This window comes from Meriones unguiculatus, chromosome 12 (genome assembly GCF_030254825.1).
Source record: "Meriones unguiculatus strain TT.TT164.6M chromosome 12, Bangor_MerUng_6.1, whole genome shotgun sequence".
NCBI lineage: Eukaryota > Metazoa > Chordata > Mammalia > Rodentia > Muridae > Meriones > Meriones unguiculatus.
In genome coordinates this window covers 30436293-30460937 of record NC_083360.1, presented here as the reverse complement: position 1 = coordinate 30460937, position 24645 = coordinate 30436293, and the positions used below count along the sequence as shown (strand labels likewise).

The 24645-nt window shown below is 47.4% G+C and overlaps 1 protein-coding gene across 1 annotated transcript; it reads right to left on the bottom strand.

Annotated features, from left to right (window-relative positions):
- Positions 1-169: 169 nt before the first annotated feature.
- Nelfa (negative elongation factor complex member A) lies at positions 170-20247 on the bottom strand. Its single transcript, XM_021651528.2, has 11 exons — positions 19815-20247; positions 10124-10295; positions 8255-8416; positions 5666-5755; positions 3988-4118; positions 3830-3899; positions 3162-3250; positions 2309-2420; positions 1243-1511; positions 995-1094; positions 170-905 (listed from the first exon to the last, which is right to left on the bottom strand). The coding sequence occupies exons 1-11, from the start codon at positions 20022-20024 to the stop codon at positions 721-723; spliced, it is 1590 nt and encodes a 529-aa protein (XP_021507203.2). The 5' UTR covers positions 20025-20247; the 3' UTR covers positions 170-720.
- Between the last annotated feature and the right edge of the window lie 4398 nt (positions 20248-24645).

Sequence of the window (24645 nt, the reverse complement as noted above, 5' to 3'; positions counted from 1 at the left end):
CACCTGTAGCCTCACTCTACAGAGTGAACACCCCCAAGGTTGCACTACCCATCACTTACCTCTGTTACCTGCCAACCCTGCCTCTCCTCCCGCAGGTGCTAACAGCTGTATAGGAGGGGTTTGGTTCCAGAGCAGGGAGTCAAGCTAACCTGACACACAGCTCTGTTAGTTTTCTTTAGAAAAACTAAACTTTAATACTCAGATCATTTTACAATGAAAATAGGTATCCAGAGACAGGTGTGAAATGTTTACAACTGTACAAAAGACATATACAAATCCCTGGCAGGCAGTGGCATCAGGTCAAGCCCTGCTGACACCCTGGGCTGCCAGGGTTACCTTTGGTCCCCTCAACCTCATGAGGGAGGGCATGCACAAGCAGAGAAAGCCCTCTGAGCCAGTGCTTTTTTTTTTTTTTTTTTTTTAAAGAAGAAATAAAAAAAGTAAGTCTAACAGGCACTAAAATTATGAAGTAACTTTTTTGGTTTGCATTCAAAATGTAATATTGAATCCAAAAAAAGTATCTTAATCACACAAAAAAACTAACCCATATTAAAATATAAAAAAATAAGCCTAAACTCCCCAGAGAAATGGCTGGGGCCCAGTAGCCTGTGGATGGCTGGTGCTGGATGGAGCATATCCTTCAGTACCTGCTCAGATCGCTTAGCAGAGCCAGCAAAATTTGTCCTCTGGCCTGGTGAGAAGCAGCAGCACAGACAGCACTCAGGACACATTGGTCATGGGCTTGTACTTCTTGAAGCGTGTCCACTGGCCTGTGGCGTAGTTCATCTCGAACACTGTGTCCACTAACATGGTGGTGCTGCCCTGGCCGTCTGCCTTGGGCAGATCCTCAGTGTGCTCGCTGAGCTTGATCTGGATCACATCTCCCTGCTCCGGGCATGGGTTCTCTGTGGGGAGCAGGGGTTGCTGGGCAGGTGCCTGGGGCCAAGGAACCCATCCCCCACCCCACCTCCCAGGCCTAGTAGCACAGACACACCTCGAGAACCAGCCATGAAGCCCAGGATGAGGGCCTTCTCTGGCCGAGTGACCTTGTTTGCCGTTTTGAACATCTCCTGGGCAGCAAACATCTGTTCTCTCTGTGAGGAAAGGATGTGAATGCCTGGGCTGCCAGGGCTACCTGGTTCCACTCACTACCCCTGCTAGGCTCATCTTACAACACCCCCAACTGCAAACAGGAAAGCTATGCTATCATCTAATGAGCATGGGCCCTGCCAGGGTACCTACCGTGAGGGACAGGTTCTTCTTAGGTTGCTGAACAGAGGCAGGAGCCTGGGTCTGAGGGGCCACCATGGCCACTGGGGGTGTCTGAGCAGTGGGAATGACAGCTGGGGGAATAGTAGGTGTCAGAGGCGAGGTAGGTGCTGCAGGGGTTGGTGTAGCTGGACTCAGGCCACTGTTATACATAGGTGCCCTTTGTTTAAACTGTGCTGGCAGTGTGGGACTTGGGGTGCTGGGTTCCTCAGGTGGTCGGCTGGCTTCCCGGGACGGTGGGGCTGCAGGCAAAGCAGGTTTATTAAGGAGAGTTGTCGAGGAAAGGGAGTCACCATTCCTAATCTACTCAACACAGACTGGTCCCCCAGGCTGCCCGCCCCAGACACTATTTTCTGGAGAGGCAACAGGCTCAGCTCCACCTCCCAGGCCCAGACAACAATTGTCCCACACCTGTCTGCTCACTCTGCCTTGCTCCCATCACTGCTGCCCAGAAGCCCTCGATGGCCTTCACAGCCAGGGACATGAGCCCTGGGCTCTTAATACCCAGCAAGGCAGAGCCCATGTCCTCAGGCACTTTTAGACCCTCGGATAAATTGTTCAGGGCTGGTGAGCTCCTGGCCTATGACAAGTTCCCCCAACTCTGGTGCTGGTTTACAAGGCACTGAAAAGCAGTTTCCCCAAGCCTATTACGGCTCTTTGCCTCAGGAAGGCTGGTAACCCACTAACCAATAGAGCCAACCCCCTAAACAAGTGGCTAACCCAAGCTTATGTCTGACCCTGAAAGAATGATCCCTGTGCCATATCCCTCATCTACGAAGAGAATCCTCGGCTTCCCACCCACCCAAAGAACAGGTGCCAAAAGTCTTGGCAGCCACTTGTTCACTCAAATCAGGCTTGCTGCCTGGGATGAAGATACAATGGGACAGGGGCCTTAATGCTGGGCAGCACCATATGAGCAAGGCTCCTTCCTAGGTGAGCATGCCAGCTTCAGTCCAGGTGTCCAAGTGAGCCGGTAACCCCAGGGCAAGCTCTGTGTGGGTTGAGAGGAGGACTGGCTTAGCATACTGCTGCCACTCACCTGGAGGGGTCTCAGAGCTGGGGATGTAGGATGAGGCAGGCACCACACTGGGTGTAGAGGGCAGGTAGCTGGTGGAGGGAAGTGCTGGCTCACTGTTCAGAGAGCCAAGTTTCTGGAAGACAGAGGCCATGGTCCCCCCAGGCAGAGGCCGGGCTTTCAGTACACCTTCCTGGGGTAGCCTGGGCAGCCTCTATCAGCCCCCACCCATCAACAGAACAAGATAGCAGGTACCGCTATCCCCAGGCAGGGACAGTGCCCCTGGCTATAGTGACGATGGATTTCAAACTCAAGCCATGGTCATCACCCTATGCTCGCAAACTGACATCCAGGAAAGCAGTTCAGCAATGCAAAGGGTACCACAAAGAAAATGGGCTCAGAGACCACACCGTGAAACAGGGCCACACTCTGCCGCCACACATGCAACCTATGCACCCGTGTCCCTGAACACCCACTTCTATTTCCACAGACTGCAGGGAAGAGCCACTCTGGCGAGTCACCCTTTCCACATGCATACAATGTCTGGTCTTCAGGGAACTGAGGCCTCAAACTGGAACTACACCCAATGGACAGTGAGGAGAAATGAGACACAGTGGCATGGAGACACCCCAGGCAGTAATCCTATTTTGAGGCTGATGCCCAAGTCAAGCTCTGGCTCCCTCTACAACTAACATACATATACACACATGTTCACATATGCAAACACATCTGCACACATGTATACACACACTTTTAAAGAACACCTTAGTGGCCATCGGTCAGGAAAAGAGGGAGCACATTATTTGGGCTGTGTCAGGACTGGCAGCGGCTACGTGGCATTTAGCATGTCCATGGCTGCACCACATCAAAACCCTACCTGTGTGGACACCAGGCCAGCAGCATAGTCAGGGGTAGCATTTTCAACAACTGTCTCTTCCTTGGCGGGCTTTTCTACCACTTCTGTGTCTGCCAATAAAGGAAGAGAGCTGGTTAGCGGCTGTCTGACCCAGCTCCAGTTCAGAAGTCACAAGTGTCCTCTATGTAGGCCAAGTGCAAAACAGCACTGTGCACTCAGGTCTCTAGGCAAAGAAATGATTCCCTGGGTCAGGCACTATAGCCTGTAATCCTGGCACTTGAGGCCAGGATGTCCCAAAAAGCCACTCCGCACCCCTTTAAAAAAAAAAAAAAATTCCTGGGAAAAGTCCCATCACTGTGGTAAGGATGTAAAATAAATAAAAAAATATTAAAAAACTTTTATTTATGTCTGTTGGTGGCACTAGCTAGGGAACTAGGGCTTTCATATGAGCTAGGTGACAAGACTATCATCCAGTTGCAGTGCTCAAGTCTAAATTTTTTCACCTTATGAGCATCAAGACAAGTAGAGCAGTTTTGGTCCTCAGTGTCTGCACACAGGCAGACTGGACCAGGAAGGGAAGCCCTGAAGAACCTCAAAGGACCTAGATACTACACAGGTAGAACCAACCACAGCACGCGAAGCTGCAGTGCCTCCAACCTCCCTCCAGACCTTCGACACTCCATACATACCTAAAGTCTTTCTCCTCCTCTTTGCCTCTCGGCCAGCACCAACTGTATTCAGCTCAGAAATATCCAGCAGCTGCCAAAATAAATACACGCCATACTTTAATTACAGAGCAGAGAATCGAGGCTTGGCCTTGCCAAGATCATGAGAAGGGATGTCCCACCTTCACACCCCTTTCTTTCTGCAGTGGTGTCCTTGAAGGTGGTATTGGTGTTCGGTTCCCAGAGGGGCTGAAGACGCTGGGTGTGGTAGGACTTCTGAAGGGGGCTTGCTTCGGGATGCCTTTGAGAGGGGCTACAAAAAAGACACTGATGTCAGTGATAAAAATGCCCCTGGGAGCCCCAGCAGCCTTTTGAGCACAGGGCTGTGCAAGGCCACCTCTGCCTTAGGGAAGCCCTACAGAAAAATTAGTCTCCTACCATATTTTGTACTTTGCACATTTCATCCTGTGCTAAAAAGAACTCGGGGGGCTGGAGCAATGGCTCAGTGGTTAAGTGCACTGGCTGTTCTTTCAGAAGACCCAGGTTCAATTCCTAGCATCTATTATACATAAGCTCCAGTTCCAAGGAATCTGGTGCCCTCTTCTGTCCTCCAGGAGCACATACACAGACAAACACCCAAATACATAAATAATAAAATAATTCAAAAAACAAAAAGCCCATGAGGCTGTCTTTGCCAGTATTACTATGGTGAAGGGACACCCATTCAGACCCTACAAGCCTAATGCCATCCCTGAAAGTCTGTTGGGAAGATCCAGGCTTAACAATGTGGAGGTGTAAGACGCCTTTCTACAAAGGCTGGAGTAAGGGAAGGTGACACCTGAGCCCTCCTGAGCCCTGCAGACCTTGTGGGACAAGAACTATCCAGGTATCAAACTCTGCTCAGAAGAGCGACGACACCCCAAACTGACATTTTTGATAAGAACAAAGGCAAGTATCTTCAGCTGTGTGACCTTATAATATCAAGTCTCTCAGAACACTAACTTTCCACAGGAGGGGCACCCATTGAAGGAACTGTCCCTACTATACCTCATCCTTGTGTCCCAGGAAAATACCGGAGTTCTGTGCCACTGTGTACCTATATCCATCTGTCACCCCTCAGGATGCCTTATGTCACATGCTGGGTCAGAGGCAGGGTACACAGTGATGGCTAGCCTATTCCTTCTCAAAGAAGTTTGGGGAGTGTCTGTGCTCAGCGGCAACGAAAGCAAGGGGGAGCCTATGCTACAGCAGCAGACCACACCAAGGACAGAACAATGCCCTGCAGTCATAATGGCAGAACGGTCAGCCAAACCAAGACTCTCCACTAGCTATGTGCCAGCTTTGGGGTTATAGGAACTTGCTATGCCAAGATGCCAGATTTCCCCTTATTTTACAGTTGTCCTGCCCACTGGGCCCTGGACATGGTTCTAGTGGAGCCCTGTCTTCTTGTGTGTAATACAATGCTAAATGCAAATTTATATAGACACACGCATGAAGGGCCAAACTGCTGTGTGATCCTCCAGCTTGGAAACTTGCCCTGGGCGCTCAGCCTAGCCACCTGCCACAACTGTTACACCCAAGAGGGTGGCCACAGGTGAAAGGGGTTCAGCGTTCGACTCCTCCACAACCAACTGCTCTGTTGGTTTGGCTTACCACATATGGCCTCCTTCCTTTTCCCAGGCAAGTCTGCTCATGGCCTTGCTTATCCTCAGACATATGAACTCACTACAGAGCCAGTGGGCCTCACCCTCACGACTAATGTCCGAGTGATCATTCTGGTGAGGAAAAGTCATACCTTTCAAGTCAAACCATCCTACCTGGCAAGTAACAACACTGGCTTGAGAGCACATGTAGCCTTACTTGTAGTGTCCATCTTGCGGAGCAGCCCCCGGCCCTTGGCATGGAATGGCACCCCAGCACTTCTCTTCAGCTGCTGGGCTGTCTCAGTGGCTATGAGAAGAAAGCCACAGGGTCAAAGGTCACTTATAGGCCCTCTCAGTCCATAAAGCAACCTCAACAAAAGTGACTCATAAATATATCCAAGGTAACTTCTTTGTATAATCCAGCAAGGATGCAGCCAGAAATCACTCAACTTTATAGATAATTCCTTAAAAAAAAACAAAAAAAGGAAGAACTATTTCCTGGTACTTGTTTTTGTTTTTATAAATCATTGCCTGTATAATTTACCATTATGCTAAGAATTAAGCAGAATTTTCTTTTTTTTTTTTTTTTTGCTACTTTGTGATTGTTAGAGCTTTTGAGATATTTGATTTTTCCTTGATTTTAATCACTGTCTCCAGGGCAGCAAGATGGAACAGAATGGCAACATGAGAAATGAAAATGAGCTACAGCATGTGGGGCTTTGGTTTTCCTGGCAAGAAAGGGGGAGGGTGGCCCAGTGCTTACTGCATGGCTTCTGGGTGCCTGCTGCTAGGTGCTTCTGAGAACACTGTTTGGGCAAGAGTTAGTTAAAGACCATCTAAATCCCCACTACATCTCCTCCAAAAGGAATAGCACTGCACTGGCCTTCCCTTTGCTCTGGTAACCAAAGCTTGTCTCGGGACAGAAGGCAGCATCCTGAAGGCAGCCCTTAAATGGACAGAAAACCTGAAACCAACACATGGCTAAGTCTTTCCCCTGGGATGCCCCTGATTTGTCCGCCTGTCGTCACCCATGGATTCTCTGACCCCTGCCCAACTCTGCTCCATTCCCCTGTGACTCTGTGGCATGGAAGAACTAACATCAAGGCTAGTATTACGGAAAGTTTTCCTCTTCTTGTGTCCCGTAAGAGAAAATATTAAATTTCCCTCTAAATTGTGTGCATTAGCTTTCTAAAGTGATGGACCTAAGCCAAGAAAATACCACCAAGGGTAGTGATGAGACATTCAAGACAGCAGTGAGGTAGGTTCTGCTCTCAGCAGAGCAAGTAAGAACTATAATAAAGAGCTGAATGTTAAAGAAAGGGAAATGACTGATGTAATAAAACTGAATATCAAACAATAAAACCCACCATCTGTTGTAAGGTCATTTTGTCTGAATAAGCCTTCCCCTGTTCACTGAGTAGCTAAACATAAGCTTAAATAAGGCAAAGGCTTTCTGTGTCAGGAAATTAACACATAAGTGGCTCCAGAGTCATCACAGCCACCTGTTGCATCCCAGGGAACCAGGAGCCAGAGGAGATGAATCTTACAGGTCTCCATAGCTGTCTTTACAGCCAGGCTCAGCCTAAGATGCCCCTCACAGAGTTATACACAAATATGAGAAAGAAACAAGAGACTTTCCTCAAGTGGCTTAGAAACGCTGGAGGACAGGGTTAGCCCCAGTGCATCAGCAGGACCACTGAGTTCCTGACACCTGGGGTGGAGGAGCTGAGCAGAGGCCTTCCAGAGTAGCTGGGTCGGCCTGGGCTCCACAGAGCTACCAGACAGTAGAGAGCCCAGATCACTGTCGTGTCTTGATGTCTTCCTTAGGTTCCTATAAACAAGGCATGTGCTGGCCTGTAAGCCTAGCACTCAGGAGGCTGAGGCAGGAGGAGGGAAAAGCCTTGCTAGCCTATGCTACACAGTGAAACTCTTTCCCAAAACAATGCAAAAACAAACAAAACAAAACAAAAACAGAGCTCTTCATAATTCGTTATTTGTTGCTAATAATTATTAGTAATGTCAATTGCCAAAATAACAGTTTATGGACACCCATGTTTTTTATTTTTAATTTTTTTCATTTGTTGGGTTTTTGTATTATTTTGCCAAAATGAGATATATGTTGCCTAGGCTGGTCTCTCTCTCTCTTTTCATTTTGGCTTTTTCAAAAAAATTTTTGTTGTTGTTGTTTGCTGTGGTTTCTCTGTGTAACCTTGGCTGTCCTGGACTCACTTTGTAGACTAGGCTGGCCTCACAGAGATCGCCCTGCCTCTGCCTCCCTGACTGCTGGGATTACAGGAGTGAACCCCTGTACCCTACACTGGTCTTAAGCCAGTGTGTATTCACGTGATTTTTCTGTATCTCAAGGAGGTGTGTGACCCAGGCACACAGTGCACCTGGCTTAAAACCTATGTTTTAATGTTATCTGGCTGGAGGACACCTCTGTGCCCTTTCTCCAGCAAGCAAGCGCCTTCCACATAAATTTTCCTAAGACATGATTTGGGAAAGCACTTAATGAAACCATGCTACATCTATGAGAGAGACCAGATGTGACTCAAGCCCCAGGTCAGGATACAAGCAGCAGCCTTACACCAATGGGCCGCCATGAGGGACCCACACCGTCTTGACCAGCATAGATTCCATTTTGTGAGATCACAGGCACCATATCTGCAAACCCTGAGGTCTCTAATACATGTTTCTAAACAGCAATGGCTAACATGGAAACCTCTGATATCTTTTTGAGCTCTTGTAAAGTAAAATATGTGAAACACCAGAGAAAGTGCAGGGTTGTCCTAACTCAGGCACTCACACTTCTGTAGCAGTTCTGCCCGCAGAGTGGCGCTCTTGGGTTTCCGCTTCAGCTGAAAATGTTTCACTGGCGGGGTGAGGGGCCCAGCAAGGGTTGTCAGGGCATTCTTGTTCAGGTACTGGCACTCCAGTGGTAGCATGGCAGATGCCTCGCACTCGCTTACTGTGGAGAGCCAGAGGAAGTTGATAGGCACAGGAAGTTAGAGCTCTTACACCAGAGAGCTCAGGCTGTTACCTCCACAGCTCACATGTAGAAGGCTCCCTGGAGGCTTTCATTATTTACCACCATAGCAGCTTCTTGCTTTGGTTTCAACCCCCTATGGTCCCCATTATTTCAGTTCCTCCATTCCTAGAACCCAAGACCATCCAGGTGCATCAGTTATGTCAGCTGCAAGCCACTGAGCTGTGGAGGTCCAGGAGCCACAGGCATGCAGTGTACAGCAGCATGGAGAGCAGCCTCGTGCACCTTCACTCCAAGGTGGCCTCAACAGCAAGAGGAACAAGCATGTGGCTACCACAGCCCTCCCCTGTGACTAAAGCCCTAGTGGTCTTTCCTGACACTGCTCAGCTGCATTCTTACAAAGCCACCAACGCATGCTTCCTGACTCAATGTGGTCACCAAGAGGCTGAAGCCTAAACAAAATGCCAAGGGGTGCTCCAATCAGTTACACAACTGCGAAGCAGACCCATGAGAAATGAACTGCCTCATCTTCCCGTTCCCAGGAGAACCAACCCCCAACAGGGCCATGTGACCTGTGCAAGCCAATGTTCCCAGTCTGCAACTGGAATCAACAAAACCCTAAAACATCCTCAAGCCTCTCGAGCAGCCCTGTTGCTGTGTGAGCTTGAGCCTCCAACTTCACCTTTCTTTCTTTTGTAAATACTTATTTATTACAAATTATTCACTTTGTATCCCGCTGTAGCCCCCTCCCTCATCTCCTCCCAGTTCCACCTACTCTTTTCCCTATGCCCTTCCCCCCCCCATGCCCGTTCCCTAGTCTCCTGATAGGGAGGTCCTTCCCCCCCTTCCTATTTGTCCCAAGCCAATCAGGTCTCATCAGGGCTGGCTGCATCATCTTCCTCTGTGACCTGGCAAGGCTGCACCACCCCAGGGGGCGGTGATCAAAGAGCCAGCCACTGAGTTCATGTCAGAGACAGCCCCTTCTCCCCTTACTAGGGTGCAAATCAAAACGACCCTGAGATTCCACCTCACACCCATCAGAATGGGTCAAAAACTCAAGAGATAATGTATGCTGGAGAGGTTGTGGAGAAGGGGGAACCCTTCTCCATCGCTGGTAGGAATATAACTTTGAAAATCAATCTGGTGCTTTCTCAGGAAATTAGAAATAGTGCTACCTCAAGATCCAACTATACCACTCCTGGGCATATCCCCAAAAGATGCCCCACCATTCAATATGGACATTTACCCAATTCCACCTTTCTGAAAGAGTTCAAGGCAAAGGTTTTGATTCTCCAAAGAGGTAGAGCATCAAAGGCACAGACAATCCTACTATCACTTCTCTAAAACCACATGGATTGTTTTCTAGTTTTCACTTCATAGCCTAGCAGTTTATTTGCTGGTATTTTTTTTATGAGTATCTACTTCAGGACAAAGAATGTTTTAGGCTTTGGAGACACAACCTACAGGGTTTTCACTCTGGTGGAGCTTATGGCCAAGGAAATCACGGATGAGCCATAATTTCAGACATAGAACTCACAGTAGGGCTGAGCTGTGGTGAGTCAGACTGAGGCACGCGGGGAAGGACAGCCAGTGTCAAGGGGCCACAGCACACTTAGACCAACAGCGTGATACTAATAACCGAGAACATAGCCCCTTCCTCTTACTGCAAAATAAAGCCAGGCTACTTACCTTTTTCTCTAAGTTCTCCTAAGATGTCTTGAACATTGGGGTTCTGTTCCTCGAGGTCCAGATTCAATGAGCCCGTGTCAGGAAAGGACTTCAGAATGTCAGCCACCATGAGGACCCAGGGATCCGAGTCCAGGGTGGCCAGCTGGATGATATCCATCAAAGCACACTTCATCTGCCAAGACAGAAGATACTGACTACATGCTACCAGCCTCATTTGCCCTCCTGGAACAGCTTAAAATGTCCCCTGTGATGAACCTACCCATTTTCACATTTTTGCTCTGGGTGGCCTGTGGCAGGAACCACTGTGATAACCCTCAAGGCCCACGGCTCCACATGGCCTTTGCTTCCTCCATCTATCCTGCCTGAATACAAGGCCATCGACTTCCCTGATCTGCTATAACCTTTGTTAGGCTGTGATGGCCCATTACCCAGGATCTCCCACAGTTTTCCAGACTGTTCCTATGCTTGCATAAGGCACTTTGGTTGGGCAGTTACAACAAAATATAAGATTCAAAATGTAAGACTGTGCTAATTAAAAACCTGCCCAGCTATAGTGCTTGAAGCTTATTAATAAATATAATAGGGAATGGAGAGCTATCTCAGGTTAAGAGCTCTGGTTGCTCTTCTAGAGGTCCAGAGTTGAATTCTTGCAACTACATGGTGGCTCATGACCATCTATAATGAGATCTGGTGCCTTCTTCTGGCATGCAGGCAACACACACACAGGCAGAACACAAATCTGGAAATAAATTTGGGAGCAAGGGTGGATTATTAGAAAAGCCCCTACTTTTAATTTTACACATAAAAGCACATGCCATGCAAGCAGATCTTTTTGAGTTTCAGACCAGCCAGGGTTACACAGTGAGATCTTTGGAACAAATACATACCGCACAGGCCTAGCGATTCAGAAGTGGAAAACAAGGTGGTAGCAGATGTGTCTACTAAGGGTGGATTTCTGACACATCCCATCGTCCTAGAGGGGCATAATCCCATTCTGCTGCTTAAGCTCTCAGTATGTTACTGAACGGGTTGAGAATTCAATGTACCAACCCAGGGGAGACACAGACACTGGAACAACAGTAAAGCCCCAGGCCATACATTCTCAGAGAGGGCCTTTGGGAGACAACAGGATTTGAGTTAGGGCTCTGGAGGTCTGACAGGGTGCCCCATCTACCATGTCACCTCAAGAGGGCTTGGGAAAATGGCAATGGCCTACAAGCTGGGAAGAGAGACTCCTGCGGAGATTTAGGGGATGGTTGCCCCTGGGATCTCAGGAACTCCACTTCCAGAAGCAACAAAACATGGGTTCAAACCACTCAGTACTAGATGCTGTCAGACCTCCAAACCCATTCGTCCCACACCTGTGGATTCAATTGGAAAAACTGTAAAGAAAGGGTGCTCACTAAATGTGTGTGTGCTCTTTTCTTGACACCACTCCACAGAAAATGCTGCACAGTTAGTTATACTAGAGATCATGAATGCTGTAAAGACAATCTAAACACACGATTATGCCATTATACAGCGGGCACCTGAGTATCCTGGGCTCAGAAGTGATGCCCTAGAGTTACTGAGGGATAGCTGTAATGTAATGGCAGCCCAAGTTAATACAGTCACTTATACACCGAGTTAAAACCATAAACAAAAAGCTCTCTTGGGTCATACTCTCACTGTGCTTACCACAGGCACTAACAGAACAGGTGATAACCAAGCCCCTTACCCTCTGTCAGGACTACCTCCAAAGGTACATGGCAGACAAGCTTCCTATCTTGCATCCAGCTGCAGTCAAGGACATGTGCACACATTCCACAAATCCAGAAGGGGATAGGGTGTGTGTTGGCTAGTCTTAGGCCAACCTGACAACATTAGAGTTATCTGAGAGAACCTCAATTGAGAAAAATGTCGCCATAAGATCCAGGTAAAAGGTATTTTCTTAATTAGTGATTGATGGGGGAAAGCCCAGACCATTGTGAGTGAGGCCACCCCTGGGGTCCTGAGTCCTCTAAGAAAGTAGTCAAGGGAAGCAAGACAGTAAGCAGCACCCTTCCATGGCTTCGGCATCAGCTCCTGCTTCCAGGTTCCTGTCCTGTCTGAGTTCTTGTCCTGGCTTCCTTCAGTGATGGACTACAATGTATACATGTAGGCCCAATAAACCCTCTCCTCCCCAACTTGCTATTTGGCCATGGTGCTTCATCACAGCAATAGTAAACCTAACTAAGACAGGGTGACATATAATATGGCCCTGGATTCAGATTCCCAACAGAACAGAACCTGAGAGGGCAGATCAGACACTTACCCAAGATGCCAAGAGATAAGAAAGCACACCTAATGTCTTTCTCTTTGCTCCTTACCATTTACTGAGATTGTGTTTTCTTTTATGAGCATGAGTGCATGCAGAGGCCACAGAGGCCCTAAGAAGGCATCAGATTTCCTGGGACTGGAATTACAGATAGTTGTGAGCTGTCACATAGGTACTGGCAAATGAACCCAGGCTCTCTGCAAAAGCAGAAAGTATCTTATACCATTGAAGCATCTGTCTAGACCTCTCCTTCCCCTTTTTTTGGACCAGGTCTTATAATCTATAACCCAGGCTGGCCTGGATCTTCCTGGACCAGCCTCCTGAGTACTGGAATCATAGCCATAACATTTCACACCAGGTTTCTATCTAATTCTTAACAAAAAAGTTAAGAGGCTGGTGAGATGGCTCAGTGATAAAAGGGCTTGCTACAAAACCTAAAGAGCCGAGTTCAATCCCTGGGACCCACATGTTACAAAAAGAGAACCAACTTTCACAAGTGTCCTCTGATCTCTACATGTACGCATAGCATGGACACTCCATATACAGATATATGACCACATACAAAGTAAAATTTAAAAACACAATACGAAAGAATTTAAAAGTACAAGCCATGGGGCTAGAGATATATTGAGATCAATGGTAGAGTGAATCCTATGTACGGGCAACTCCCTTCATCTGAGAATGTATCTCAGCAAAGTAAAAGTGAGAGGCACGGAGAGAGCCATGGTCTAGGACTCAGGGTATAGATATGAGGGCTGAGAAAGAGAAGAGGTGGTGTTCTGTGTGGTGTTCAGCGTTGGTGTGTGGCAGTTTGGAGCAGACATACAGAGAGAAACGCTTCAGGGTGCCATGTGGAGACTGCTGCATGTGGAGACGGAGATCAGTATGTGGCCCGAAAAGACCCATTGAACTTTAAGATGGAAAAGCCATTAAGTGATCAGAGCTTAGTGGGCTGTCAGGAGAGCTTGGAAGATAGGAGTAGGAAGGTTTAAAGCGCTGCAGATCATAGAGGCCTGGCATGTGAACTTTTAAAGAGAAGCAAAGGCTATCGATTGACAATTGAGAATCTGTGGTCTCTGGTCAGCTGGAGCTGAAGAATCAGCTGTGGTTAACAAGAAACATCATCAATTAATAGCATCATTAAGGCAAAACCTTTTGGGAAATGTTTCCTTCAGGTCAGCACACAGAGCCGTGGTAGAGTGGAGAAAAGGCTGCATCTTAAGCTGGCAGCTGAATTTGGTAAAGTACAAGCCTCCCAGGTGTTGCTGGCTTTCGTGGCATGAGAGTTGCAGGACTGAAGGAGTCACGGGGAACAGGTGAGGTATGGCACCATGTAGTAGTGCCAAAGTCCCTGAATAGAGTTCAAGAGGCCATTGGTAAAGGTCAGCCTATGGAGAAGCCAGCTTATTGTAGATGCCAGTACCACAGGAACAACCAAGAGCAGCAGAAATTGAGTAGAGCGAGTGTGGGCTATGAGCTTACAAAACAAGCTGCATGCGCTGTGGATGGCAGAGGAAGGGAGGTAGAGCTGCCCAAGCCCTTGGGAACCCAGAGGGTCAAGAGTAAGCCCCTTTATACTTTGCAATACTGGATTTACAGGGAGCTTGGATTTTTAAAGTGATGTGTTTCATGTACATACGTGAAGCAAATACTCAAAAAAAAAAAAAGCTTTAAAAATAAATTATGTGGCTAAACCAAGCTGGTGGTGGTGCATGCCTTTAAGCCCAGCACTCAGGAGGCAAAGGCAGGTAGAGAGAGTTCCAGAACAGCCAGGGCCATACAGAAAAACTATGTCTTGAAAAACAAAACAAAAGGCCGTGGGACTAAAAACATTAAGCGTATTTTATATTTTGACATTAATATTAACATTATTTGTGAGACAAAAAAGAAAAAAGGGAAAGGTTACGTTTTAACAGTCATGTGTTTGTGTATTAAGATGAATGACAAGGGGTCAACTGTTGTCAACTCAACAGAAACTAGAGTCACCTGGAAAGAAAGACCCTCAACTGAGAAAAGGTCCCCTTAAGACTGACCTACAGGCAAGTTTGGGGGACTACTTCATCCTCCTCATCTTCATTTTTTGATGAGACAGTCTCATATAACTCTGCATGGCCTGGAACTCAGTCTCATATAACTCTGCATGGCCTGGAACTCAAGAGGCCTACTTCTGCCTCTTGAGTGCTAAGATTAAAGGAACGTACCACCACACCAGACTTATTTTCTTGATTTATGATTGATGTGGGAGGGCTCAGCCAGCTGTAGGTCCTGCCATCCCAAGTGGGCGATCCTGGTTTATAAGAAAGCAGGTTGAGCAAGCCAGTAATCAGTCCTCCTCCCTGGCCTTTGTTTCAGTTCTCACCCCTCTAGGCTCCTGCTTTGAGTTCCTGCCCTGACTTCTCTCCATGAAAGACTATAAAGTTAAGCTGAAAGACTTCACTTCCTAAGTGCTTGTTATGGAAGTTTACCACAGTAAGAACGAAAACTAAGACAACCCTGTTTCAGGTACTTTTCTATTGCTGTGACAAAACAACGTGACCAAGGCAGGGAGGTGTGGTAGCCAGCAAACACATGGATGGTACAAACACATACACACACACACACACACACACACAAACAAACAACGCTTCAGGTTTTTCAAGACAGGGTTTCTCTGTGTAGCACTGACTGTCCTGGAAGTCACTCTGTAGACCAGGCTACCCTCTAACTCAGAGAGGCACATGCATCTGCCTCTTGAGTGCTGGGATTAAGGGTGTGTGTCACTACTGCCCAGAGAGGGTTCATATCTTAAACCACAATCATGACACAAAAAACAACTTGAAATAGTCATAGTCTTTAAATAAAATCTCAAAGCTCACTCCCAACTCACTTCCTCTAGGAAGGCCACACCCCCTTAAGCTTCCCAAAACAGTTCTACTAACTGGGAGCCAAGGATTCAAATGCCAGAGCCTATGGGGACATCCTCATTCAGACCACTCCAACACTTTCACCAGGAAGAAGGGTGACCACACCAGTATGAATGTCACATAAAAACTAGCACAAAGGCCAGACATGGTGGTGCATGCCTTTAATTCCAGCACTCAGGAGGCAGAGGCAGATGAATTGCTCTGTGAGTTCCAGGTTAGTCAGGGCTGCAGAGTGAGACTGTTATTAAAAATAAACAGAGCCAGGTATGGTGGCACATGACTTTAATTGAAGCACTCAAGAGGTAGAGGCAGGTGATCTCTGAGTTCTAGGCCAGCCTGGTTTACAGAGCAAGTTTCAGGTCAGCCAGGACTACACAGAGTAACCCTGTCTTGAAAATAAAAATAATATGGGGTGGTGGTGGCACACACTTATGATCCCAGCACTCGGAGAAGCAGAGGCAGGGTGGATCTCTGTGAGTTCAAGGCCAGCCTGGTCTACAGTGTGAATATAGGACAGCCAGAGCTAGACAAAGAAACCCTGTCTCGAAAAATTAAAAAAAAAAAAAGAAAATAATAACGTGAAACAATCTGTATAAACTCTTAAAAAAAACAAAAGACCTAAGGACAAAATGTTAGCAAACAGCAAAACACCTGCTGTTCAGTTACAAGGTAACTGTAACAACTACAAAGTCCCTATTAACAGGAACCCCCCAAAAACAGAAAACAGCTGATAAGGAAGAACAGGCAAATCCAGTCCGTTACAGTGGGGAGGCTCAACAGTAAAAGCAGATAGCCGACTACAGTAAGGTAAGAAAAGCACCAATAAACCCTGATTTCACACAGAGAACAGCCTGTTCTCAGCCCAGGTGCTATTCACTCCTTACCTAAAGCCTAAAGTATTTCTATGTACCATTAGCAAACAAAAATATGAACTATACAGATACAAGAGAATCACAGAACTTAATAATGTGTTGGAGGTTGGTCTAATGCTAATTACTGGGACTAACAATCTGGTTACACCCATCCTTGTTGTATAAACCTGCCTAAAATATTATACCTGATTGGTTCATTAAATGGCCTATACCTGGGCAGGGCAGAATGGGATAGGCGTGGCTAAGGTTCCCAGGCTTCAGAGAGAATCAAAGGAAACAAGACACTGGAAGAGAGGAAGGCAGACACTATGATGGGTTAGCATGGAGAAAAAAACCGAGAGAAAGGACTTCCAACAATGGTGTGAAAAGTCCCAGATGAAGAAGAAAAGCAAGTATTTATAAGATATGATGGGATGGGGTTGGGAGATGGATGGTGAGGATACCGAGACTCTAAATAAAATATCTGCCCAGCCCAAGGATAAATAAGGCAATTATAAATCAAACAGGTGTCTGTGTCTTATTATTTGTGATAGCAGGTATGATATGATAGGGATAATAATAAACATTAGATAGCCCAATACCTTTTTTATATTTACTACAATAATGGTTCTAAATAAGTGTCCAAATGTCTAGACTACAAGACTATATTATTAATACAATTTTATTTACACCATGAGTTGACAACATGGCTCAGTCCAAACCAAGCCTGAGGACCAGAGTTCAGATCCCCACACCCACATAAAAAGCCTTGCTCAGTGGATGCATACCAACAGTCCAGCATTACAGAGGTGAAGACAGGAGAAGCCCAGTGGTATGCTGGCTGGCCAGGCTAGCCAAAGGCATTAGTTCCAGATTCAGTGAGAAACTGTCTCAAAAAATAGATGCAGAGCAACTGAGGTAGACACCCAAGCTGGACCTCTGACCTCCACACACATGTGCACTCATGAATGAACATGTAAAAACAAAAGAGATACACAAACACACTAAGAGAGAGACTGACAGACATTAAGTGTCAGGGGCCAAAAAAGCTAAAGCCATTTCTGAAGATTAAGTAGAGGGTTGTTTGCTCTCTATGTCACACATCAAAACACACTAACAATAAAGTGACAGTAAGTAGTTTGGCTAGTTATTAGCATGACACACAAATGACTTTAAAAAAACAAACAGAAGCAGAAGCAACAGGGCGGAAAAAGACAGTCATCTGCAGGTGGTGCTGGGCCCTCACACAGCCACAGGTAAAACTGAACTCAGCTGCTCGAAACTCCAAGCCCAGCCAACGGAAGACTGAGGTAAGTGCGGTAAAGCACAGGGCTAAGATACCACAGGTGACTGGCCTCAAGGACCGAGCACTTCCTGAACAAGGCCAATCAGGCACCTACCACAGGGGAGAAGAGGCCAACCACCACCTGGAACCAGGCACTTCATTCAGAGAGCCTAGCTGCAGCAGAAAGCCGACAGTAGTGGTCTTTTATAAAACTTACTTTATTCGGGTTGTCCAGGCCTCTACCTCCCTTCCGCCACCCCACAACCTTAAGAAAAATGGTTAGTGGGTAGGGGAGGCCCAGACCCCTTTAAGTCTCCTGGCAATTTAGGGTCCAGGCTTCTTTTAGGGCTCTTTACCCATCTCCATCAACTGCAGACACAGCCAGCAGGCTCCTTCACACCACCGCCCCCGAAGCAGTTCTCTCTGTCTGTCTGTGCTAAACCAGCACACCATCTCTGTTCTCTGCAAACTGCTCCACGACACACTCTAACACGGAACGACACCGACACCCCCACTCCCACCCCCTTTCTTGGCCTCATATTTCTATTCTCAGAGTCCTAAACCACACCCTTTGCCCTGGGGCATGTGGAAGGCCGTTACCAGCTGGCAAAGGTCACGCCTGGCACATGACAATTAACAGCTGTGAACAAACTATAGCCCAACTAAAATCCCACACCTGGGATTAAAACAAAAGCATATTTACATAACATACAAGGAAACCAAAATTCCCATCACATTAAACCATACTTGGAAACAGCTGTGACACGTCAGTGAACTAGGATAGTAGTCAGCATGTATTAAAAAAGAATATTCCGGGGCTGGAGAGATGGCTCAGCAGTTAAGAGCACTGTCTGCTCTTCAAAAGGTCATGAGTTCAGTTCCCAGCAACCACATGGTGGCTCACAACCATCTGTAATGTGAACTGATTCCCTCTTCTGGCAGATGTAAATGCAGACAGAATCATATACATAAAATAAATAAATCTTTAAAAAAAAAAAAAAAAAAGAATATTCCTCCAAAACAAGAAAAAAAAAAAAAAAACACCCATTGGGGGAAAACTGGACAACTCACAAAAAAACAGTCAAATACGCAAATGACATAAAGTTCAACAATCTTAGTAATATCCACACATTTACTTGAACATTTTTGGTAGGTCAAGTAATTTGTAATTTTAAAAGTAAGTGTAATTTGACAAAACCACTTTGAAAAGCCACATGGCATAATCTTGTTACCTCCAATTCTACTTCTTAAATTCACCTGAACATATGTTGGTATGAGTCACAACAGAACACGCAACATGGAACAGGAAAAAAACACAACAAAACAGAGAAAGAAAAAAATGAAAACAACAACAAAAAATTAGCCACAACCTAATCATTCATGTGCTGTGTGCTTGGAGAACGAACACCGGAAGGCAGGGAAAAACCAAACTCTGCAACAACTTGGATGAATCTGCCCAACAGAAGACACGCCCACACCACACCGAGAATGCATGTAATATGGTAACATGTTGCCACATTAAGGTCAAACGAGGCAAAAAGCCAAATATTCCTGCTAGGAATGCACATACAATTGATAGCCGTGGGGGCAGCAGGAGACAAATGATTACTCCAGCCGGGAAGAGAGAGAAGAAAGGAGGTGCTCTGGAGGATCCAGCCTTGTTCTCGTGTGTGGAGATAACAGGTGTGGGTCAATAATTAGCTATTAGTATTTGTTAAAGTGAATAAATACGCAGTTCTGTGTAAACGGTATAGGGCAAAAACTACCTTAATGATATAAAAATACAGTAATAACTAGGAATGTTTAAAAACTAAGGTACTTCGGTGTTTTTGCCATCAGATGTGGTGGCCCAGACGTGGAATCCCGGCCCTCCAGAGGCTGGAGGTGAAACTGGGCTGCACAGTGACACTCTGTACATGTATTATTTGTGTATGTATTTGCAAAGCACCGTACATGTTGAAAAGAAAGCTGCAATGTGAATAAAGAATGAACTGAAAAGAATCCACAGAATAGAGATGAAGCTAAGCAGACTGAACTTGGTAAGGCAAAAACAACTGTCACTTAGAAAGTTGCGCTAAAAGCCCCAAACCAAGAGTAGCTTCGGAGCTGTAGAGTCCAGTCCTCCGGGCCGGGCCGGCCTGGCTGAGGGCTATTCCGGCCCTGGGCTCCCGACCCACGACCGCAGACAGCGCCCCGGCGGATGGAGGAATGAAGGCGTCGGGGCTACGTGGGGAGGCCCGGCGGCGCCGACCCGGAGATGCTCGCGGCCAGCGGGAGAAGGCCAGGGTACGGCGCAGATGCTGGCGGGAGGCAGGAGCAGCGCTCCGGCCGGAGAGAAGCCGGCCCGCGCCCTCACCTCGTCCACAGTGCGGCGCGGAAGATGCAGGGTTCCGAGCAGCAGCTTGAGCTTCACGGCGGACGAGAGGCGGTGGAAGCACAGGCGGATGTTGTCGATGACCGCAGCGGTGAGCAGGGACGCGATGCTGGGCGGCGCCCACAGCTCGTCCGTGGCACCCAGCTTGTTGTGCAGCCACAGGCCCGTGTCGCTCTCCCGCATGGACGCCATCTTGGGGACAGCAGCGCGCACCGGCCGGCATCTTACGCGGACGCCTACGTGTCCCCAGCGAGGACCCCCAACATGGCGGCGCCCGTTGGCGCGGGGCGGGGCCTCGAGCGACTGACAAGTGCGGTTGCGGACGGCCGCACCTTCTGGAGGCTTCCAGCCGAGGCGCGACAACGGGAGCGAGCCTCCGTGAGGAGGCCTCTGGGTTTCCGTAGCTCACCGAGGCGGCGCCGGGCAATGACGTAAGGCCGAGTTGAGTCGCACCCGTGTGAGGTCAAGGTGCGCCGCTCGGAGTCCTGCCTTGCAGTGCCCTGTGGGCTGCCCAGTGGGCGAAGGTCTGCAGAGATCACCGGCCGCGTCCTCCACAGCCTAGCTTCGCAGTGTTGAATTCTCTCCTCCTCCCCTTTGCCCATCCTGCACCCGGGGATAGGCTTGCCTACAGCTGGTCATCCCCCCTCCTCAGCCGCGCTGAGGCCGAGTTACCAACCAGCTCCGCTGTAGGGAGAACTTGGGAATTTATTTTATTTTAAAGACGGCCAGCCCCAAGGGACCTGACAAACCGGTTATCGGGCATTTGTGAAGCCACCAAGACCACCCGCCGATCACCTGGAACGACCTGCGCATGTCCTGGATCACCTTATAAGAGAACTCCTGGAGCCTTCTCTGCGACCTCTTTTTCCCTTCCCCTAATAAACCTCCCACGTGGAACTGGTCTCGTGGTGTAATTTGTGAACCTTCACAGACACACGTTTCCTAACAGCCATTCCTAGTCAAACCATCATACTGATCTATTTCTCTCTCTCCTCCCTTCTTGTTTGTTTGGTTTTTTTTTTTTTTTTTTTTTTTTTTTTTTGAGACAGGATTTCTCTGCGTAGCCTTGGCTCTCCTGGACTTGAATCCAGAGAGCTGCCTGCTACCTCTGCCTCTCTGAGTGCTGGGATTATAGGCGTGCACCAACCAAATCTATTTCTAACACTTGATCCCAGTTGAAAAGAAGCAAAGGTTTTTATACCAATTTACAAGTTGAAAAAGCATGTTAGCTTAGCGTGGTGGTACACACCTTTAATCTCAGCACAGGCAGAGGCAGGCAGATCGCTATGAGTACGAGGCTAGCCTGGTCTACAAAGTGAGTCTAGGACAGCCAGGACTACACAGAGAAACCCTGTCTCAAGAGAAAGAAAAGGAAAAGCAGCATGGTGAGGTTCCAGTTCTAAAAAGCGGGAACACCCACCGATTTACTTTTGCGGTCTGGAGAAAGTTTGCAAGGTGAAGGTGAAGTGCTGTTACTATGTGCAGTTTTTCTGTGTCGGTCTTTTTTGTGGGATTTGTTTGGGAGTGTGGGTACGGGTGTAGTAATGTGAAGGCCTGTGGCCAACATCAGATGCGCTGTGTAACACTATTCCCGGGAAAGACATTGAACAAAGTATAAAATAAATCTCCTCACCCCGGGTAAGGAACCAATGTCTGACCAAAGTGTAGGCATCACCAGAGTCCGGCTTGGCGAAAGAATGAGTTTTATTGGGATTACTTAAAGGAATATGGGTGAGGGGTTACTTACAGGAGCAAAATGACTCAAGCCCACTCCAGCATGGATGACAGCAAGCAAAAGCTGGAAATCTGGAGCACACTGCACAGCTTTCAGGCACCTAGCAGGTTGGAGGGTGTCTTTTCCAAGTGGCTCAGCTGCTCTTTGTTTCTTTAGGCAGTTTGGCTTGATGCTGTTAGGTCTTCGAGGCAGTCCAAGTGTCCAGAAGTGAGCGCAAGCTGCACTATAGGATCTCTGGGGTAGAAAAGAGCCAGCATTCCTCAGGGACTTTTTGAACTGGCCTCCCCTCTGCCAAAGAGTCATTTCCCTTACCTCTGCGAGAAGGGACAAAAGGCCACCTGTGGTTGCATACCAAAGCCCGTGCTGACTCCAGGCTCTCCCAGGATTGCAAGCACCTGTTTTACATGTCAAAGTCTAAAACAAGCCCTTCTCCCCTTCCCAGGATTCCCTCCCCTCAGACACCTGTTTATTCTCTTTATACTGTCCAGGGATTTGCATTCCCCATGCCGTTCTTACTCTATGTTTTCTGTCTTATTTCCACTCCCTCTCTCTCACTGTCTCACACTATGCTCTATTCTCTATTTCGTGCTCCCCCACTATCTCCACTATTCTCTCCCATCCTCGCATTTCCTCTGCCCCAGCCACGTCCAGTCCGCTGGCCATGTTCAGTCTATGTCTTTCTCTCTTTGCGCTGGCCTCTTCCAGATGTCTCTAGCTGTTCCCTTGCTCATGACTACAATAATAACCTTAATCATATCATGGAGCAGTTGTTGGCAGGTTTTTTAACTGCACCCCCTCACATACTGCTCAACACCAGAAGGGGTCCAGCTCTTACAGTGGGCTACAAAGATAACCCACTCAGACACAGTTTATAGTCAATTGAAAGTCTACTCTAGCTGGCTGAGGTTGCTCCCAAGTATTTTAAGACCTAAGTCTAGCCCTAAGTGTCCAGAGTACAGGAATTTTGAAGGAAAAAAATATATCTTGGCATCTGACTAAACAGCTGCAGAAGCAAGGGCTTTAACAGAAGCTAAGGTAAGCAGTTCGCTGGAGGGGCTGAGAGACCAAAAGATTAAAAATCAGCCGTTATTATTAAAGTTTAAGGCCTGAACTAGCTGGGTGAGGTCCAGCAATGCCCTGAGGGGAAGAACCTGCCTACTGCATTCTTTCCCCACCCACTAGAGATACAGTTGCTAGGAAACTGGTCCATCTCCCTAAGGAGGGACACCAGATCATTAATGGTTTGGGGACCTTCCTATAGCCAATCAATTCAAAATGTAGCATTTTGACCAATGTAGCATTTTGGCCAGGAGTCACCCCTCCCTTGGGCATGCTGGGAAGGACCAGAATCTTTAAATCACCCAACTAACTTGAGTACAGGGCTCTCAGTTCTCACCGTTTAGGCCCGTGGGGGGTGTGAGCCCGAGCTGCAGCTTGTAATCTGTAATAAAAAGATCCTCATGTGGTTTGCAACAGACTCAATTCCTGGTGGTGGTCTTTTGGGGTATCGCGGTTCGGGCACAACAGGGCTTTCATACAAACAAACAATTTCACAGAAGCTAAAAATAAATTAGTTAGGACTTGGGTTCCTGGAAGAGAGTTGGGTAATTTTTCATCTTATTCTTCATGAAAGAGATCAAATCCTAATTATTCCTGAAATGGCTTCAGTGAGAATAAAAGATGGGCGCTGAAGAGATGGAACAGTTGACAGCACTGGCTGCTCTCCCAGAGGACCTGGGTTCTATTCCCAGCACCCACATGGCAGCTCACAACTGGTAACTCCAAGACCTGACACCCTCACACAGACATGCATGCACATAAGAGAAATTATTTTTTTTTAAATGAATGAAAGATGAAGGAACCTCTGTACTGTCTTACCCTGTCACATGGCCTCTCCTAATTGAACAAAGCTGCTAATTTGACTCTCCTAAGGTATAAGTGTTGCATCTCTGAAGGTAAGTGTTCCCCCGCTGAAGTTCTGCTCCAGCTGCTAGGGAAGTTTCCCTGATGCAATTGTAACAGCTCTGCTCCATCTAGGTAAACTTCCCCCAAGGAAACTGTTACAGTTCTGCTCTGCAGGAGTAGGTTTCCCTAGCAGAAGTATTACAGCTCTGCTCCTAAAGGTCTCCTGACAAAGTCAGGCTGCACAACAAACCTCGCACAACAAACCTTGCCTAAGAGATTTTGGAGGGAGAGGGGAAAAAGCCAGGAGAGTGTCTGCCTTTGCTCAGGTGAGCTGCGACAGAGAACTGGGCAGAATACAGGGTTTATTTTGGGTTTGGGGGTGGGGAGAGAGTTTTCCAAAATGGGCTGGGACTGGAGAGATTATGTGGCCTGCTCTTGGGCAAGCTCAGGGATTGGTGGGAATAACAGTATTAGGGAAATCTGGGAGGTGGGGCCTGGCTGGTGGAGCCTCCCAGAAGTGGGTCTAGCTGGTGGAGCTTTTTAGGTTGGGGCCTGGGTACTAGGAACCTCAAAGGGTTAGGCACTGCTTCAAGGGGTCCACTGCCCGAGTAGTCTAGGAAGTCTCCAGAGAATGGGTTTACAAGGTGTTCGAGAGCAGGAAAAGCCCTCCTTGCAGATGGAGTCGGTCTGAGTAGCCAACACTCCCTTTTTGTCTCAGCTTTCTCTGTCCCCTCTTGCTCGCTTTCCGGAGCCAGAGCTCCACAGCCCCACATCTCTTTCCCTCCTTGGACTCAGAGGTTCCTTTAAGGCCTCACTGTCTTACTGCAAATGGCTTGTCATTGCTGTCTTACTGCAAACCACCGGCCTCTGTACAGCTCAATGGCCAAAGATGGCACACTTAATTTCTAAAGTCTTGAAGATTGTACCTTATGCCATCATGCAAGCAAATGATCCCAACAGCTCTGATCTCTAAATTTTCACTGCTCTCCACTCTCAAAACATTGCTTTTTTTCTTTTTTGTAATGGAAGTTTTGGTTACTTTGTAAACTCAGTTATGTTATGCAAATATGTTTTTGTTTTAACCCCAGGTGTGTAATTTTAGTTTGAGCTTTAGTTTGTCCACAGCTGTTAACTGTCTTACACAGGGTGTGGCTTTTGTCACAGCCTTCCATG